Source organism: Bombina bombina, unplaced genomic scaffold (assembly GCF_027579735.1).
Source record: "Bombina bombina isolate aBomBom1 unplaced genomic scaffold, aBomBom1.pri scaffold_541, whole genome shotgun sequence".
In the NCBI taxonomy this organism is placed as follows: domain Eukaryota; kingdom Metazoa; phylum Chordata; class Amphibia; order Anura; family Bombinatoridae; genus Bombina; species Bombina bombina.
Window position 1 is genome coordinate 281238 of NW_026511442.1, and position 21025 is coordinate 302262.

The 21025-nt window shown below is 46.8% G+C and overlaps 1 protein-coding gene across 1 annotated transcript in view; it reads left to right on the forward strand.

Annotated features, from left to right (window-relative positions):
* The window catches only part of SLC30A7 (solute carrier family 30 member 7), a gene marked incomplete at its 3' end in the record, with an annotated part of 71395 nt that overhangs the window by 13291 nt on the left and 37079 nt on the right, over positions 1 to 21025 (forward strand). Inside the window, exon 2 of the mRNA XM_053696574.1 lies at positions 4883 to 4984. Within this exon, the coding sequence (XP_053552549.1) occupies positions 4883 to 4984 (102 nt within the window). The remainder of the gene's footprint in view (positions 1 to 4882; positions 4985 to 21025) is intronic.

A 21025-nucleotide genomic window follows, 5' to 3' on the forward strand; every position in this document is an offset into this window, starting at 1 on the left:
CCCTCTTACTGAGTGTGAGGTACCTGTGCCCCCTGTGTGTGACCCTCTTACTGAGAGTGAGGTACCTGTGCCCCCTGTGTGTGCCTCTTACTGAGTGTGAGGAACCTGTGCCCCCTGTGTGTGACCCTCTTACTGAGTGTGAGGTACCTGTGCCCCCTGTGTGTGACCCTCTTACTGAGTGTGAGGTACCTGTGCCCCCTGTGTGTGCCTCTTACTGAGTGTGAGGTACCTGTGCCCCCTGTGTGTGCCTCTTACTGAGAGTGAGGTACCTGTGCCCCCTGTGTGTGCCTCTTACTGAGAGTGAGGTACCTGTGCCCCCTGTGTGTGACCCTCTTACTGAGTGTGAGGTACCTGTGCCCCCTGTGTGTGACCCTCTTACTGAGTGTGAGGTACCTGTGCCCCCTGTGTGTGACCCTCTTACTGAGTGTGAGGTACCTGTGCCCCTTGTGTGTGACCCTCTTACTGAATGTGAGGTACCTGTGCCCCCTGTGTGTGACCCTCTTACTGAGTGTGAGGTACCTGTGCCCCCTGTGTGTGCCTCTTACTGAGCGTGAGGTACCCGTGCCCCCTGTGTGTGACCCTCTTACTGAGTGTGAGGTACCTGTGCCCCCTGTGTGTGACCCTCTTACTTAGTGTGAGGTACCTGTGCCCCCTGTGTGTGACCCTCTTACTGAGTGTGAGGTACCTGTGCCCCCTGTGTGTGACCCTCTTACTGAGTGTGAGGTACCTGTGCCCCCTGTGTGTGACCCTCTTACTGAGTGTGAGGTACCTCTGCCCCCTGTGTGTGACCCTCTTACTGAGCGTGAGGTACCTGTGCCCCCTGTGTGTGCCTCTTACTGAGTGTGAGGTACCTGTGCCCCCTGTGTGTGCCTCTTACTGAGCGTGAGGTACCTGTGCCCCCTGTGTGTGACCCTCTTACTGAGCGTGAGGTACCTGTGCCCCCTGTGTGTGACCCTCTTACTGAGCGTGAGGTACCTGTGCCCCCTGTGTGTGACCCTCTTACTGAGTGTGAGGTACCTGTTCCTCCTGTGTGTGACCCTCTTACTGAGTGTGAGGTACCTGTGCCCCCTGTGTGTGACCCTCTTACTGAGAGGGAGGTACCTGTGCCCCCTGTGTGTGCCTCTTACTGAGAGGGAGGTACCTGTGCCCCCTGTGTGTGACCCTCTTACTGAGCGTGAGGTACCTGTGCCCCCTGTGTGTGACCCTCTTACTGAGTGTGAGGTACCTGTGCCCCCTGTCTGTGACCCTCTTACTGAGCGTGAGGTTCCTGCGCCCCCTGTGTGTGACCCTCTTACTGAGCGTGAGGTACCTGTGCCCCCTGTGTGTGACCCTCTTACTGAGTGTGAGGTACCTCTGCCCCCTGTGTGTGACCCTCTTACTGAGTGTGAGGTACCTCTGCCCCCTGTGTGTGACCCTCTTACTGAGCGTGAGGTGCCTGTGCCCCCTGTGTGTGACCCTCTTACTGAGAGGGAGGTACCTGTGCCCCCTGTGTGTGACCCTCTTACTGAGCGTGAGGTACCTGTGCCCCCTGTGTGTGACCCTCTTACTGAGTGTGAGGTACCTGTGCCCCCTGTGTGTGACCCTCTTACTGAGTGTGAGGTACCTGTGCCCCCTGTGTGTGACCCTCTTACTGAGAGTGAGGTACCTGTGCCCCCTGTGTGTGACCCTCTTACTGAGCGTGAGGTACCTGTGACCCTCTTACTGAGTGTGAGGTACCTGTGCCCCCTGTGTGTGACCCTCTTACTGAGTGTGAGGTACCTGTGCCCCCTGTGTGTGACCCTCTTACTGAGAGTGAGGTACCTGTGCCCCCTGTGTGTGCCTCTTACTGAGTGTGAGGAACCTGTGCCCCCTGTGTGTGACCCTCTTACTGAGTGTGAGGTACCTGTGCCCCCTGTGTGTGACCCTCTTACTGAGTGTGAGGTACCTGTGCCCCCTGTGTGTGCCTCTTACTGAGTGTGAGGTACCTGTGCCCCCTGTGTGTGCCTCTTACTGAGAGTGAGGTACCTGTGCCCCCTGTGTGTGCCTCTTACTGAGAGTGAGGTACCTGTGCCCCCTGTGTGTGACCCTCTTACTGAGTGTGAGGTACCTGTGCCCCCTGTGTGTGACCCTCTTACTGAGTGTGAGGTACCTGTGCCCCCTGTGTGTGACCCTCTTACTGAGTGTGAGGTACCTGTGCCCCTTGTGTGTGACCCTCTTACTGAATGTGAGGTACCTGTGCCCCCTGTGTGTGACCCTCTTACTGAGTGTGAGGTACCTGTGCCCCCTGTGTGTGCCTCTTACTGAGCGTGAGGTACCCGTGCCCCCTGTGTGTGACCCTCTTACTGAGTGTGAGGTACCTGTGCCCCCTGTGTGTGACCCTCTTACTTAGTGTGAGGTACCTGTGCCCCCTGTGTGTGACCCTCTTACTGAGTGTGAGGTACCTGTGCCCCCTGTGTGTGACCCTCTTACTGAGTGTGAGGTACCTGTGCCCCCTGTGTGTGACCCTCTTACTGAGTGTGAGGTACCTGTGCCCCCTGTGTGTGACCCTCTTACTGAGTGTGAGGTACCTGTGCCCCCTGTGTGTGACCCTCTTACTGAGTGTGAGGTACCTGTGCCCCCTGTGTGTGACCCTCTTACTGAGCGTGAGGTACCTGTGACCCTCTTACTGAGAGGGAGGTACCGTACCTGTGCCCCCTGTGTGTGACCCTCTTACTGAGTGTGAGGTACCTGTGCCCCCTGTGTGTGACCCTCTTACTGAGAGTGAGGTACCTGTGCCCCCTGTGTGTGCCTCTTACTGAGTGTGAGGTACCTGTGCCCCCTGTGTGTGACCCTCTTACTGAGTGTGAGGTACCTGTGCCCCCTGTGTGTGACCCTCTTACTGAGTGTGAGGTACCTGTGCCCCCTGTGTGTGCCTCTTACTGAGAGTGAGGTACCTGTGCCCCCTGTGTGTGCCTCTTACTGAGAGTGAGGTACCTGTGCCCCGTGTGTGCCTCTTACTGAGCGTGAGGTACCTGTGCCCCCTGTGTGTGACCCTCTTACTGAGTGTGAGGTACCTGTGCCCCCTGTGTGTGACCCTCTTACTGAGTGTGAGGTACCTGTGCCCCCTGTGTGTGACCCTCTTACTGAGTGTGAGGTACCTGTGCCCCCTGTGTGTGACCCTCTTACTGAGTGTGAGGTACCTGTGCCCCCTGTGTGTGACCCTCTTACTGAATGTGAGGTACCTGTGCCCCCTGTGTGTGACCCTCTTACTGAGTGTGAGGTACCTGTGCCCCCTGTGTGTGCCTCTTACTGAGCGTGAGGTACCTGTGCCCCCTGTGTGTGACCCTCTTACTGAGTTTGAGGTACCTGTGCCCCCTGTGTGTGACCCTCTTACTGAGTGTGAGGTACCTGTGCCCCCTGTGTGTGACCCTCTTACTGAGTGTGAGGTACCTGTGCCCCCTGTGTGTGACCCTCTTACTGAGTGTGAGGTACCTGTGCCCCCTGTGTGTGACCCTCTTACTGAGTGTGAGGTACCTGTGCCCCCTGTGTGTGACCCTCTTACTGAGTGTGAGGTACCTGTGCCCCCTGTGTGTGACCCTCTTACTGAGTGTGAGGTACCTGTGCCCCCTGTGTGTGACCCTCTTACTGAGCGTGAGGTACCTGTGACCCTCTTACTGAGAGGGAGGTACCTGTGCCCCCTGTGTGTGACCCTCTTACTGAGTGTGAGGTACCTGTGCCCCCTGTGTGTGACCCTCTTACTGAGAGTGAGGTACCTGTGCCCCCTGTGTGTGCCTCTTACTGAGTGTGAGGTACCTGTGCCCCCTTGTGTGACCCTCTTACTGAGTGTGAGGTACCTGTGCCCCCTGTGTGTGACCCTCTTACTGAGTGTGAGGTACCTGTGCCCCCTGTGTGTGACCCTCTTACTGAGTGTGAGGTACCTGTGCCCCCTGTGTGTGCCTCTTACTGAGAGTGAGGTACCTGTGCCCCCTGTGTGTGCCTCTTACTGAGAGTGAGGTACCTGTGCCCCCTGTGTGTGACCCTCTTACTGAGTGTGAGGTACCTGTGCCCCCTGTGTGTGACCCTCTTACTGAGTGTGAGGGTACCTGTGCCCCCTGTGTGTGACCCTCTTACTGAGTGTGAGGTACCTGTGCCCCCTGTGTGTGACCCTCTTACTGAGTGTGAGGTACCTGTGCCCCCTGTGTGTGACCCTCTTACTGAGTGTGAGGTACCTGTGCCCCCTGTGTGTGACCCTCTTACTGAATGTGAGGTACCTGTGCCCCCTGTGTGTGACCCTCTTACTGAGTGTGAGGTACCTGTGCCCCCTGTGTGTGCCTCTTACTGAGCGTGAGGTACCTGTGCCCCCTGTGTGTGACCCTCTTACTGAGTGTGAGGTACCTGTGCCCCCTGTGTGTGACCCTCTTACTGAGTGTGAGGTACCTGTGCCCCCTGTGTGTGACCCTCTTACTGAGCGTGAGGTACCTGTGCCCCCTGTGTGTGACCCTCTTACTGAGCGTGAGGTACCTGTGCCCCCTGTGTGTGACCCTCTTACTGAGCGTGAGGTACCTGTGCCCCCTGTGTGTGACCCTCTTACTGAGCGTGAGGTACCTGTGCCCCCTGTGTGTGACCCTCTTACTGAGCGTGAGGTACCTGTGCCCCCTGTGTGTGACCCTCTTACTGAGCGTGAGGTACCTGTGCCCCCTGTGTGTGCCTCTTACTGAGTGTGAGGTACCTGTGCCCCCTGTGTGTGACCCTCTTACTGAGTGTGAGGTACCTGTGCCCCCTTGTTATATGTAAATAACCAGCAGATTGTGTTAGTAATGAGGATTATTTTACTGATGGCTGCACACTGTTGTTTTACCTGTGTATTTGCACCGTGTAGCTCTCTCTTCTGTAGCCTCTCATCAGCTGCCTTCTCTTGTTGCAGATCCATCTTTTCTGACTCCACATCCAGAAACCTCTTCTGCTTCCTGTGCTTGAACCTGTCTTTTGCGTTTGTAGAGCTGTTCTATGGCATCTGGAGCAACAGGTGAGGAACTGAGCTAGAAGTAATATGTCCATCTAGATCCGCAGCCTGCCAGCCACATGTAGTCACACAGGGCCGGCACAATGTGCTGTTTAGTAGCCCAGAGGCTGATAGAGAGACCGCAGAGCCCTCATGTTATACTTATTAATGCTTCTTATTGTGCCGGACAGAGGTGCTCACAGCTCCTGCAGCTCCTGCAACCCGCAGCTCCTGTAACCCGTGTACATCAGTCTTAGTGTTTTACCCTCATGTCTAGTGTAGGCGCTCACTGCTCCTGTAACCCTTGTACATCAGTCTTAGTGTTTTACCCTCATGTCTAGTGTAGGCGCTCACTGCTCCTGTAACCCGTGTACATCAGTCTTAGTGTTTTACCCTCATGTCTAGTGTAGGCGCTCACTGCTCCTGTAACCCTTGTACATCAGTCTTAGTGTTTTACCCTCATGTCTAGTGTAGGCGCTCACTGCTCCTGTAACCCGTGTACATCAGTCTTAGTGTTTTACCCTCATGTCTAGTGTAGGCGCTCACTGCTCCTGTAACCCGTGTACATCAGTCTTAGTGTTTTACCCTCATGTCTAGTGTAGGCGCTCACTGCTCCTGTAACCGTGTACATCAGTCTTAGTGTTTTACCCTCATGTCTAGTGTAGGCGCTCACTGCTCCTGTAACCGTGTACATCAGTCTTAGTGTTTTACCCTCATGTCTAGTGTAGGCGCTCACTGCTCCTGTAACCCGTGTACATCAGTCTTAGTGTTTTACCCTCATGTCTAGTGTAGGCGCTCACTGCTCCTGTAACCGTGTACATCAGTCTTAGTGTTTTACCCTCATGTCTAGTGTAGGCGCTCACTGCTCCTGTAACCCTTGTACATCAGTCTTAGTGTTTTACCCTCATGTCTAGTGTAGGCGCTCACTGCTCCTGTAACCCGTGTACATCAGTCTTAGTGTTTTACCCTCATGTCTAGTGTAGGCGCTCACTGCTCCTGTAACCGTGTACATCAGTCTTAGTGTTTTACCCTCATGTCTAGTGTAGGCGCTCACTGCTCCTGTAACCGTGTACATCAGTCTTAGTGTTTTACCCTCATGTCTAGTGTAGGCGCTCACTGCTCCTGTAACCGTGTACATCAGTCTTAGTGTTTTACCCTCATGTCTAGTGTAGGCGCTCACTGCTCCTGTAACCGTGTACATCAGTCTTAGTGTTTTACCCTCATGTCTAGTGTAGGCGCTCACTGCTCCTGTAACCGTGTACATCAGTCTTAGTGTTTTACCCTCATGTCTAGTGTAGGCGCTCACTGCTCCTGTAACCGTGTACATCAGTCTTAGTGTTTTACCCTCATGTCTAGTGTAGGCGCTCACTGCTCCTGTAACCGTGTACATCAGTCTTAGTGTTTTACCCTCATGTCTAGTGTAGGCGCTCACTGCTCCTGTAACCGTGTACATCAGTCTTAGTGTTTTACCCTCATGTCTAGTGTAGGCGCTCACTGCTCCTGTAACCCGTGTACATCAGTCTTAGTGTTTTACCCTCATGTCTAGTGTAGGCGCTCACTGCTCCTGTAACAGTGTACATCAGTCTTAGTGTTTTACCCTCATGTCTAGTGTAGGCGCTCACCGCTCCTGTAACCCGTGTACATCAGTCTTAGTGTTTTACCCTCATGTCTAGTGTAGGCTGTAACCCGTGTACATCAGTCTTAGTGTTTTACCCTCATGTCTAGTGTAGGCGCTCACCGCTCCTGCAACCCGTGTACATCAGTCTTAGTGTTTTACCCTCATGTCTAGTGTAGGCGCTCACTGCTCCTGTAACCGTGTACATCAGTCTTAGTGTTTTACCCTCATGTCTAGTGTAGGCGCTCACTGCTCCTGTAACCCTTGTACATCAGTCTTAGTGTTTTACTCTTATGTCTAGTGTAGGCGCTCACTGCTCCTGTAACCGTGTACATCAGTCTTAGTGTTTTACCCTCATGTCTAGTGTAGGCGCTCACTGCTCCTGTAACCGTGTACATCAGTCTTACTGTTTTACCCTCATGTCTAGTGTAGCGTCAGATGTATGTGACAAGTTACGTGTTCATATAACAAATATCACATTACAGTCACCTACAGCTTTGTATGTAAATATGAAACCTATTGATGTAATAGAGACAAACACACAATTGTGCATCAAATTATACGTATGTCACCGGGTTTTCACATCAGTATTTATTGCTCTGTCAGTGACATTGCAGGATTACATGTGGGGCCTTGTGAGCGCTGCTAGTACAGACTACATTATTTGTCTGATACAGGGGTAAATCTGCATTAAATAGTTCAGCGCTCTTCATTCTGTGCAGGACTACAGGATAGATGTGCTGTGTGTCTGCACCTTGTGAGCGCTGCTAGTACAGACTACTTTATCTGATACAGGGGTAAATCTGCACTAAATAGTGCAGCGCTCTTCATTCTGTGCAGGACTACAGGATAGATGTGCTGTGTGTCTGCACCTAGTGAGCGCTGCTAGTACAGACTACTTTATCTGATACAGGGGTAAATCTGCACTAAATAGTGCAGCGCTCTTCATTCTGTGCAGGACTACAGGATAGATGTGCTGTGTGTCTGCACCTAGTGAGCGCTGCTAGTACAGACTACATTATTTATCTGATACAGGGGTAAGTCTGCACTAAATAGTGCAGCGCTCTTCATTCTGTGCAGGACTACAGGATAGATGTGCTGTGTGTCTGCACCTTGTGAGCGCTGCTAGTACAGACTACTTTATCTGATACAGGGGTAAATATGCCCTAAATAGTGCAGCGCTCTTCATTCTGTGCAGGACTACAGGATAGATGTGCTGTGTGTCTGCACCTAGTGAGCGCTGCTAGTACAGACTACATTATTTGTCTGATACAGGGGTAAATCTGCCCTAAATAGTGCAGCGCTCTTCATTCTGTGCAGGACTACAGGATAGATGTGCTGTGTGCCTGCACCTAGTGAGCGCTGCTAGTACAGACTACTTTATTTATCTGATACAGGGGTAAATCTGCCCTAAATAGTGCAGCGCTCTTCATTCTGTGCAGGACTACAGGATAGATGTGCTGTGTGTCTGCACCTAGTGAGCGCTGCTAGTACAGACTACTTTATCTGATACAGGGGTAAATCTGCACTAAATAGTGCAGCGCTCTTCATTCTGTGCAGGACTACAGGATAGATGTGCTGTGTGTCTGCACCTAGTGAGCGCTGCTAGTACAGACTACATTATTTGTCTGATACAGGGGTAAATCTGCCCTAAATAGTGCAGCGCTCTTCATTCTGTGCAGGACTACAGGATAGATGTGCTGTGTGTCTGCACCTAGTGAGCGCTGCTAGTACATACTACTTTATTTGTCTGATACAGGGGTAAATATGCACTAAATAGTGCAGCGCTCTTCATTCTGTGCAGGACTACAGGATAGATGTGCTGTGTGTCTGCACCTAGTGAGCGCTGCTAGTACAGACTACTTTATTTATCTGATACAGGGGTAAATCTGCATTAAATAGTGCAGCGCTCTTCATTCTGTGCAGGACTACAGGATAGATGTGCTGTGTGTCTGCACCTAGTGAGCGCTGCTAGTACAGACTACTTTATCTGATACAGGGGTAAGTCTGCACTAAATAGTGCAGCGCTCTTCATTCTGTGCAGGACTACAGGATAGATGTGCTGTGTGTCTGCACCTAGTGAGCGCTGCTAGTACAGACTACATTATTTATCTGATACAGGGGTAAATATGCACTAAATAGTGCAGCGCTCTTCATTCTGTGCAGGACTACAGGATAGATGTGCTGTGTGTCTGCACCTTGTGAGCGCTGCTAGTACAGACTACTTTATTTATCTGATACAGGGGTAAGTCTGCACTAAATAGTGCAGCGCTCTTCATTCTGTGCAGGACTACAGGATAGATGTGCTGTGTGTCTGCACCTAGTGAGCGCTGCTAGTACAGACTACTTTATCTGATACAGGGGTAAGTCTGCACTAAATAGTGCAGCGCTCTTCATTCTGTGCAGGACTACAGGATAGATGTGCTGTGTGTCTGCACCTAGTGAGCGCTGCTAGTACAGACTACATTATTTATCTGATACAGGGGTAAATCTGCACTAAATAGTGCAGCGCTCTTCATTCTGTGCAGGACTACAGGATAGATGTGCTGTGTGTCTGCACCTTGTGAGCGCTGCTAGTACAGACTACTTTATTTATCTGATACAGGGGTAAGTCTGCACTAAATAGTGCAGCGCTCTTCATTCTGTGCAGGACTACAAGATAGATGTGCTGTGTGTCTGCACCTAGTGAGCGCTGCTAGTACAGACTACTTTATCTGATACAGGGGTAAGTCTGTTCTAAATAGTGCAGCGCTCTTCATTCTGTGCAGGACTACAGGATAGATGTGCTGTGTGTCTGCACCTAGTGAGCGCTGCTAGTACAGACTACTTTATTTATCTGATACAGGGGTAAATCTGCACTAAATAGTGCAGCGCTCTTCATTCTGTGCAGGACTACAGGATAGATGTGCTGTGTGTCTGCACCTAGTGAGCGCTGCTAGTACTGACTACTTTATTTATCTGATACAGGGGTAAATCTGCACTAAATAGTGCAGCGCTCTTCATTCTGTGCAGGACTACAGGATAGATGTGCTGTGTGTCTGCACCTAGTGAGCGCTGCTAGTACAGACTACATTATTTATCTGATACAGGGGTAAGTCTGCACTAAATAGTGCAGCGCTCTTCATTCTGTGCAGGACTACAGGATAGATGTGCTGTGTGTCTGCACCTAGTGAGCGCTGCTAGTACAGACTACATTATTTATCTGATACAGGGGTAAGTCTGCATTAAATAGTGCAGCGCTCTTCATTCTGTGCAGGACTACAGGATAGATGTGCTGTGTGTCTGCACCTAGTGAGCGCTGCTAGTACAGACTACTTTATCTGATACAGGGGTAAATCTGCACTAAATAGTGCAGCGCTCTTCATTCTGTGCAGGACTACAGGATAGATGTGCTGTGTGTCTGCACCTTGTGAGCGCTGCTAGTACAGACTATATTATTTGTCTGATACAGGGGTAAATATGCCCTAAATAGTGCAGCGCTCTTCATTCTGTGCAGGACTACAGGATAGATGTGCTGTGTGTCTGCACCTAGTGAGCGCTGCTAGTACAGACTACTTTATCTGATACAGGGGTAAATCTGCACTAAATAGTGCAGCGCTCTTCATTCTGTGCAGGACTACAGGATAGATGTGCTGTGTGTCTGCACCTTGTGAGCGCTGCTAGTACAGACTATATTATTTGTCTGATACAGGGGTAAATATGCCCTAAATAGTGCAGCGCTCTTCATTCTGTGCAGGACTACAGGATAGATGTGCTGTGTGTCTGCACCTAGTGAGCGCTGCTAGTACAGACTACTTTATTTATCTGATACAGGGGTAAATCTGCACTAAATAGTGCAGCGCTCTTCATTCTGTGCAGGACTACAGGATAGATGTGCTGTGTGTCTGCACCTAGTGAGCGCTGCTAGTACAGACTACATTATTTGTCTGATACAGGGGTAAGTTTGCACTAAATAGTGCAGCGCTCTTCATTCTGTGCAGGACTACAGGATAGATGTGCTGTGTGTCTGCACCTAGTGAGCGCTGCTAGTACAGACTACATTATTTGTCTGATACAGGGGTAAATCTGCACTAAATAGTGCAGCGCTCTTCATTCTGTGCAGGACTACAGGATAGATGTGCTGTGTGTCTGCACCTTGTGAGCGCTGCTAGTACAGACTACTTTATCTGATACAGGGGTAAGTCTGCACTAAATAGTGCAGCGCTCTTCATTCTGTGCAGGACTACAGGATAGATGTGCTGTGTGTCTGCACCTAGTGAGCGCTGCTAGTACATACTACATTATTTGTCTGATACAGGGGTAAGTCTGTTCTAAATAGTGCAGCGCTCTTCATTCTGTGCAGGACTACAGGATAGATGTGCTGTGTGTCTGCACCTTGTGAGCGCTGCTAGTACAGACTACATTATTTGTCTGATACAGGGGTAAGTCTGTTCTAAATAGTGCAGCGCTCTTCATTCTGTGCAGGACTACAGGATAGATGTGCTGTGTGTCTGCACCTAGTGAGCGCTGCTAGTACAGACTACATTATTTGTCTGATACAGGGGTAAGTCTGTTCTAAATAGTGCAGCGCTCTTCATTCTGTGCAGGACTACAGGATAGATGTGCTGTGTGTCTGCACCTTGTGAGCGCTGCTAGTACAGACTATATTATTTGTCTGATACAGGGGTAAATCTGCACTAAATAGTGCAGCGCTCTTCATTCTGTGCAGGACTACAGGATAGATGTGCTGTGTGTCTGCACCTAGTGAGCGCTGCTAGTACAGACTACATTATTTGTCTGATACAGGGGTAAATATGCACTAAATAGTGCAGCGCTCTTCATTCTGTGCAGGACTACAGGATAGATGTGCTGTGTGTCTGCACCTTGTGAGCGCTGCTAGTACAGACTATATTATTTGTCTGATGCAGGGGTAAGTTTGCACTAAATAGTGCAGCGCTCTTCATTCTGTGCAGGACTACAGGATAGATGTGCTGTGTGCCTGCACCTAGTGAGCGCTGCTAGTACAGACTACATTATTTGTCTGATACAGGGGTAAGTCTGCACTAAATAGTGCAGCGCTCTTCATTCTGTGCAGGACTACAGGATAGATGTGCTGTGTGTCTGCACCTAGTGAGCGCTGCTAGTACAGACTACTTTATCTGATACAGGGGTAAATCTGCACTAAATAGTGCAGCGCTCTTCATTCTGTGCAGGACTACAGGATAGATGTGCTGTGTGCCTGCACCTAGTGAGCGCTGCTAGTACAGACTACTTTATTTATCTGATACAGGGGTAAATATGCACTAAATAGTGCAGCGCTCTTCATTCTGTGCAGGACTACAGGATAGATGTGCTGTGTGTCTGCACCTTGTGAGCGCTGCTAGTACAGACTACTTTATTTATCTGATACAGGGGTAAGTCTGCACTAAATAGTGCAGCGCTCTTCATTCTGTGCAGGACTACAGGATAGATGTGCTGTGTGTCTGCACCTTGTGAGCGCTGCTAGTACAGACTACATTATTTGTCTGATACAGGGGTAAGTCTGCACTAAATAGTGCAGCGCTCTTCATTCTGTGCAGGACTACAGAATAGATGTGCTGTGTGTCTGCACCTAGTGAGCGCTGCTAGTACAGACTACATTATTTGTCTGATACAGGGGTAAGTCTGCACTAAATAGTGCAGCGCTCTTCATTCTGTGCAGGACTACAGGATAGATGTGCTGTGTGCCTGCACCTTGTGAGCGCTGCTAGTACAGACTACTTTATTTATCTGATACAGGGGTAAATCTGCACTAAATAGTGCAGCGCTCTTCATTCTGTGCAGGACTACAGGATAGATGTGCTGTGTGTCTGCACCTAGTGAGCGCTGCTAGTACAGACTACTTTATTTATCTGATACAGGGGTAAATATGCACTAAATAGTGCAGCGCTCTTCATTCTGTGCAGGACTACAGAATAGATGTGCTGTGTGTCTGCACCTTGTGAGCGCTGCTAGTACAGACTACTTTATTTATCTGATACAGGGGTAAGTCTGCACTAAATAGTGCAGCGCTCTTCATTCTGTGCAGGACTACAGGATAGATGTGCTGTGTGCCTCACAGTGACGCCCTGCACTTTAATTATCAAGCTCTTGTGTTATTTTTGTAGTTCAGTGAAAAATGATATAGTTGTGATTAGGTGAAAAGGAAAGGATGTACAGCCCAGTTTATGCCGGAAAACATCAGTGGGTCTGGGTCTGTGTCACTGACCCTAAAACAATACTCTGCAGACATCCCTGGGCTAGTACTGCAGCCGTCTGTAGAGTAGAGCATGGAGCTGTGCTCTGTACAGTGAGACTTGTGGTAAACGTGTAGTCACCAAGATGCCCAGTGGGATGCAGCAGCTGGCCAGTAGTGCCGTTTTCTGTATGTCACATGTAGAGTAACTATATTGTGCTGTATCTGGGACGTTAGCACAGGGCCTCTGGGTTCTGTTCCTTTCCCTGTTTGCGTTGTAGAAAGGAGAGTGTGACCGGTTTGGCAGTAGATGCAGGGGACACAATTACTGTGCCCATCCTTACAACGCTCTGACAATAGTCGCATTGTTCTGTTGTTTTTGGCTTCAATAACCTCCTATGAGTCTTTGTTACTGAACCTTTAGCGTTCTGTATAGGGGATATGGTAGTGACTGTGTAGTGCCGGGAAGAAGCAGACAGTGTGCGTGCAGAATATACAGATATCTTGTTGTATTACACAGACTTGAGTGCTTCCCTCATATTTACAATAAGGCCCCTGTGTTACCCTATAGAAGTTCCTCCCTCCCCAGTGGTAGCTGTGGCACATATTAAATAGATGCCCCGTGTTCTGGTCACTCTGTGCCTAAAGCTATAATGACATAGTTCCATTACCTGAGAATAGAGCGTCAGTAACGTAACCTCTTGTCACTTTATCACAATTCTTTTTGCGCTGACGTTCTGCATTAAAGGGAGAGTCAAACACGCAGTATAAGAGGGCTGTTTCTGTATTTCTTTTCCCAAACAAAACGGATGTTGCTATAAAGGGACATTGTACAGTAGATGTTTCTTTGTATAAATGTTTTCTAGATGATCCATTTGTACAGCCCATGGCGGGGGGGTTGTAACTATGTTTAGTTTTGCTTATTTTTTTAATAACATTGCACTGATTTTTAGACTCACAAACAAGTCCCAAAGTTTTACATGTAGACTCCTGGTATTGTAATGGTTCTTTTTATAAGCCGGGGAGGGGCTGCTCTTTCTGCCTTCTCAGCCCCTTGTACTGGGTGTCCCGGTCTAACCTTATCAACAATGCCATTAAGACTTCTCTGATTGGTTAAACTGTTCAGCAGCGCTTTGTTTTTACAAAGCCTGAGGAAGAGGCAGAGAAGGGCCGTTTTTAACACCAATATTGTGGGGGGTTTTGCAATAAAGGATAATTGTGCAGCTGGGATTATACAAGGATCTGTCGGGGGACCAACTACAGACCACTTATATTGTACCCAGAGGGGCTCTTGATTAGTGTCATTTGCTGCAGGTGCTGTACTAGGACTGAATGGGATATTTTGCGCAATGCAGAGCCTTTTTCAGAGCAGTACAAGCTTTGCCAGAATCCAGACGAGCAGCCGTGCATTTAAAGGGACATTCTAGACAAATTACATGCACTATCTAAATCATGAAGGAAAAGAGTGTTTCATGTCCCTTTAAGCACTTGCCCAGAGAGCCTAAGGTGCCTGTATCATCTAATAATGACTCGGGTGATACAAGCCCCACTGGCGCACTAAACAGTTGTAGTATATAAAATACTGGCACTCTGGCAATACCCAAGTATGCTTCACGTGCAGAGAAAAATGCTAACAAGAAACTAGTGATAACTTTATAATTAAAGGGACATAAAACACAATGGTTCTTTCATTATTAAGGTACTACTTGTGATTTTCAGTTTTACTAATTTGTTTTGTTCTCTTCATGTTCAAAAAGATACCTAGGTAGACTAAGGAGCTTCTGGTTGGTGGTTGCACATATAGGCCTCTTGTTGTTGTATCACCTTTTGCTTTAGCTAGCTCCCAGTAGTGCATTGCTGCTGCTGCTTCGACAAAGGATGCCAAGAGAATGAAGCAAATTAGATCATAGAAGTACATTGGAAAGTTGTTTACAAATGGTATTCTCTGTCTGAATTAAGAGCGAAATATTTTAGGTTTCATGTCCCTTTAATACTTTATCATTCGTTTGATTAAATTATTGATATTTTAAAGATTTCCATTTTAATCAGAATATCCCTTTAAGGAGTCTGCGTGTAGGCACTTGTGCATCTGTTTCCTGAGCTTTAGGGCCACTGATAAGTCTGTGTCTAGGGAGCAGTTGTGCACAAACGTTCACTTCCTGTTAGTTTCACAAGCAATTTAATTGGATGTTTAAGAGCAATTAAAGGGACTTGAAAAAAATGTTTCTTTCATGTATTGGGTAGAACTTACAACAGCTTTCCAATTTACTTTTTTTTATTAAATTTGCTTTATTCTTTTAGTATCCTGTTGTTGAAGGTGAAGCAGTGCATTATTGGCAACTAGTTTATCAGGTGAACCAATAACAAGAGGTGTATGTGTTAGCACCAATCAGCTACTGAGCCTAGCTACGTATACTAAAAACCTAGTACAGAATTGCTGCTCTGTCTGAATCATGGCTGTTTGGGTTTCATGTCACTTTAAAGGGATATTACACTGCTCCTATAGTAAAAACAAATGTTAAAGTAAATCTAAAAGAAACAGATTGTGTAAAAAAAACCAACTGACTTGTTTTCTTGCTAAAGGAGCACTTAGAATTTCTCATTGCAGCCACTGCCTCAGAGGGATGAGAGCTGACATTCTGCCTCTACTGAGCATGAGCAAAACAGACACGGTCTCTGTGGCATTATCTGCATAGTAAACCAGCTCATGTTACTCTAGGAGGTTTATGATATTAAGCTATGAATTCCTTTTTTACCGAGGCCCAAGCCAACTTATGTTGTAACAGCAAGTAATGGACCCTGCAGAAATGAAGTTACACATTAAGAAAAAAAGGTCAAATCCTTTAAAATTGCGTCCATCTGGTGAGGCCACGCCGTGATTGGAGGAAGCCGTTTTTTGTCATTGCTGTGTAAGTACAGCAGGAAGAAGCATGCAGGGGGATCGGCGCTCCGGCGTTTCAGGAGAAGAAGGTATTTGTAAAAAAACGGGCACTTTATCATGAAAGTTTACATTCACTTTAAGTATAGGCCACTGCTTAGTGCTTTTTATTACATCAATGTAACAGACGGTTTAACTTCCCTTTTAAGAACTTGGTTACAAATAATTAGTATACAGAAGACCGTTGTAAAACCTTCAGGGTGTAATATAGTGTCATACACCCGCCAAAAAGCAGGTTCATGGTGCCCTCTGCTCTCTGGCCAATCAAAGGCTGCGCTTAAGTGACATGTGATAGTGCTTGTTGGGTCGCTCTTAAACTAATTAGTGCTTTAATTTTTAAAGGACTTAAAGTGAATGTAAATTTTCATGAATTAGTGCCCGGTTTTCAAAAATACTATTAAAAACTTTACTTACCTTTCTCTTGTGCAAAGCTGAATCGGCGATCCCCCGCACACAGCTCCTTTTGTACTTACACAGCAATGACAAAACCGGCTTCCTCCAATCATGGCTTCCTCCCCAGAGCATCCATCTCGTGAGGCCACGCCGTGATTGGAGGAAGACGGTTTTGTCATTGCTGTGTAAGTACAGAGGCGCTGTGGGTGGCGATCGGTGATCCGGCTTTGTTCAAGAGAAAGTTAATGACTGATTACCGGCTAACCTGACTGGGTAGCTCTGCCAACCGATCTCCCAACACCTAGAACCAGCCGCTATGTAGCGGAGAAGAAGTGATTTAGCAGGAGCCCACCCAAATAACTAGACATATTAGCATTCAGGTGAAACAAGAACTGACTTTTTTATTGAGAAACACACACATCTTTTATACACAAAGCTCATCTTGATAAGACACTGGACAATCTCACAATTTTCCTGCCATTCCCGCCCCTTCAGACAGACCGATGCCTCCATAGCAGCCACAGTCCCTCAGAATTCCAGTACCCAGGGGTGACGGTTTCGGGGTAATCCTGGTGGAGGGGTGTCATTTTAAAGCTCTCGGTCCCTAGATGCCACAGTCCAAAAATCTGTGTGATTCGTTACTGGGCACCTGAGATACAGTCCGTTGAAGTTTATGGGGGTAGGGGTGTCCAAAACCTCCGGTTCCCAAAGGTGCTGCCCTACAGTATTTCCCCACCTCTTGTCCACCCTAGGGGTTACCAATCCCCAAAAGAGCGGCTCTCTGGGGCAAAGGGCCGCTTGAGTGACCAGGAGTGAAGTTAGCAGGTGTTCTGTGACCGTCCGGGAGTTCCAGGAGCCCGGCCAGCTGGAGAGGGGTTAGGCCGGTGTTCGTTGTGATCGCCGTTGCTCGGAGGAACCCCAAACCGCTGAGAAACAGGGGTAAGGTAGTAGGGGGGTAGGGGTTTAACCCTTGCAGCCCGGTGTCCGTGACAGGTAAGTTTTTGTGAAAATACGCTGCAATGTAAACTTTCATGAATGAAAGTGCCCCTGTTTTTAATAGTATTTTTAAAAACTGGGCACTACTTCGGGGAAGGGTGTTGGTAGTGGGTGGGACCGCTATGCCACTCTTCATGGCAGTGAGTAGGGAGGAAGGGGAAGGATGGAGAGGGGAGATCCTATGTGGGATCTGTGTCTGGAAAGTGATCTGGGAGGGGGATATGGTAATCTAAGGAGGGGCTACACTATGGAAAATAGTTTTATTTTTTTATTTTAATAAAAAAAAATGCTAATAATTTAGAGCAAACTGGTTACTGGCAGACAGCTGCTAGTACCTAAGATGGCAGCAAATAGGTAGAGGAGGGAGGGTTAAAGATCTGTATGGGGGGATCAAGGCGTTGGGGGCTAATGGGGGAATCTTACACTGCAGAACATGTATTTTAAAAAACAAAAAAAAAAAAAAAAACACCTTTATTTTTATACTGGCAGACTTTTTGCCAGTACTTAAGATGGGGTGAACCTTGGGCCGGTGGGGGAGGGAAGAGAGCTGTTTAATAGGGGTCAGGGGGTTGGATGTGTCAGGTGGGAGGCTAAAATTAACCCTCCAAGCTACCTAATTGACCCCTTCACTGCTGGCCATAATTCAAGTGTGGTGTGCAGCTGCATTTAGCGGCCTTCTAATTACCTAAAAGTTACGCCAGAGCCATATAAGTCTGCTATTTCTGAACAAAGAGGACCCCAGAGAAGCTTTTACAACAGTTTGTGCCATAATTGCACAAACTGTTTGTAAATCATTTCAGTGAGAAACCTAAAGTTAGTGAAAATGTTAACGATTTTTTTTTTATTTGATTGCATTTGGCAGTGAAATGGTGGCATGAAATATACCAAAATGGGCCTAGATCAATACTGTTGGTTGTCTACTAAAAAATATATATATACTTGTCAAGGGATATTCAGGGATTCCTGATAGATATCGGTGTTCCAATGTAACTATCGCTAATTTTGAAAAAAATGGTTTTGAAATAGCTATTTTTGCTTATTGCCCTATAACTTGCAAAGAACATGTAAACAACATAATTTATGTAAGAACTTACCTGATAAATTCATTTTTTCATATTGGCAAGAGTCCATGAGCTAGTGACGTATGGGATATACAATCCTACCAGGAGGGGCAAAGTTTCCCAAACCTCAAAATGCCTATAAATACACCCCTCACCACACCCACAATTCAGTTTAATGAATAGCCAAGTAGTGGGGTAATAGAAAAAGGAGTAGAAAGCATCAAAAACGTAACTGGAAATATAATTGTGCTTTATACAAAAAATCATAACCACTATAAACCGGGTGGGTCTCATGGACTCTTGCCAATATGAAAGAAATTAATTCATCAGGTAAGTTCTTACATAAATTATGTTTTCTTTCATGTAATTGGCAAGAGTCAATGAGCTAATGACGTATGGGATAGTAATACCCAAGATGTGGAACTCCACAAAAGAGTCACTAGAGAGGGAGGGATACAAATAAAAACAGCCATTTACCGCTGAAATCCACATCCAAAAAATACGTTTTTCTTATAATTGAAAAGAAAAAACTTAAAACATAAGCAGAGGAATCAAACTTGAAACTGCTGCCTGAACTTTTTTTTACCAAAAACTGCTTCCGAAGAGGCAAACACATCAAAACGGTAGAATTTAGTAAATGTATGCAAAGAAGACCAAGTTGCTGCTTTGCAAATCTGATCAACTGAAGCTTTATTCTTAAAGGCCCACAAAGTAGAGACTGATTTAGTAGAATGAGCTGTGATTCTCTGAGGCGGGGCCTGACTCGACTCCAAATAAGCCTGATGAATCAAAAGCTTTAACCAAGATGCTAAGAAAAAGGCAGAAGCTTTTTTACCTTTCCTAGAACCAGAAAAGACAACAAATAGACTGGAAGTCTTCCTGAATTCTTTAGTAGCTTCAACATAATGTTCCAAAGCTCTTACAACATCCAAAAAATGTAAGGATCTCTCCAAAGAATTCTTAGGATTTGGACACGGAAAAAGAATTCCCTACTAATGTTATTAGAATTCACAACCTTAGGAAGAAATTAAAATGAAGTCCACAAAACTGCCTTATCCTGATGGAAAATCAGAAAAGGAGACTCACAAGAAAGAGCAGATTATTCGGAAACTCTTCTAGCAGAAGAGATATAGCGTAAAGGAACAACACTTTGCAAGAACGTAGTTTAATATCCAAAGAATGCATAGGCTCAAAGGGAGGAGCCTGTAAAGCCTTCAAAACCAAATTAAGACTCCAAGGAGGAGAAATTGATTTAATGAGTCTTGATACGGACCAAAGCCTGTATAAAACAGTGAATATCAGGAAGCTTAGGAATCTTTCTGAGAAATAAAACAGAGCAGAGATTTGTCCCTTCAAGGAACTTGCAGACAAACCTTTATCCAAACCATCCTGAAGAAACTGAAAAATTCTAGGAATTCTAATAGAATGCCAGGAGAATTTATGAGAAGAACACCATGAAATAAGTCTTCCAAACTCGATAATAAATCTTCCTAGAAACAGATTTACGAGCCTGTGACATAGTATTAATCACTGAGTTAGAGAAACCTCTATGACTAAGCACTACGTTCAATTTCCATACCTTCAAATGTAATAATTTGAGATCCTGATGGAAAAACAGAACTTGAGACAGAAGGTCTGGTCTTAAAGGAAGTGGCCAAGGTTGACAACTGGACATCCGGACAAGGTCCGCATACCAAAACCTGTGAGGCCATGCTGGTGCTACCAGAAACACAAATGATTGTTCCATGATGATCTTGGAGATCACTCTTGGAAGAACTAGAGGCGGGAAGATATAAGCAGGTTGGTAAAACCAAGGAACTGCTAACGCATACACTGACTCCGCCTGAGGATCACTGGAACTGGACAAGTACCAGGGAAGTTTCTTGTTTAGATGGGAAGCCATCAGATCTATTTCTGGAAGACCCCACATCTGAACAATCTGAAAAAACACATCTGGATGGAGAGACGACTCCCCCGGATGTAAAGTCTGACGGCTGAGATAATATGCTTCCCAATTGTCTACACCTGGGATATGTACCGCAGAACTTAGACAAGAGCTGGCTTCCGCCCAAGAAAGTATCCGAGATACTTCGTTCATAGCTAGGGGACTGTGAGTCCTACCCTGATGATTGACATATGCCACAGTTGTGATATTGTCTGTCTGAAAATAAATAAATGATTCTCTCTTCAACAGAGGCCAAACCTGAAGAGCCCTGAAAATAGCAAAGAGTTCTAAAATATTAATTGGTAACCTCGCCTCTTAAGGTTTCCAAACTCCTTCTGCTGTCAGAGATCCCCAGACAGCTCCCCAACCTGAAAGACTTGCATCTGTTGTGATTACAGTCCAGGTTGGACCAACAAAAGAGGTCCCTTGAACTATACGAAGGTGGTCTAACTACCAAGTCAGAGAGAGTCGAACGTTGGGATTTAAGGATATTGACTGTGATATCCTTGTATAATCCTTGCACCATTGATTCAGCATACAAAGCTGAAGAGGTCTCATATGAAAATGAGCAATGGGGATTGCGTCCGATGCGGCAGTCATAAAACCTAAAACTTTCATGCACATAGCCACTGAAGGGAATGATCGAGACTTAAGGTTTTGACAAGCTGAAACCAATTTCATTTGTCTCTTGTCTGATCGAGACAGTCATGGGCACTGAATCTATATGGTAACCTAAAAAGGTGACCCTAATCTGAAGAATCAATGAACTTTTTGGTAAATTGATCCTCCAACCATGTCTTTGAAGAAACAAGGCTAGTTTATTCGTGTGAGATTCGGAAGAATGTAAAGACTGAGCTAGTACCAAGATATCGTCCAAATAAGGAAACTCCACAATACCCTGTTCTCTGATTATAGAAAGTAGGG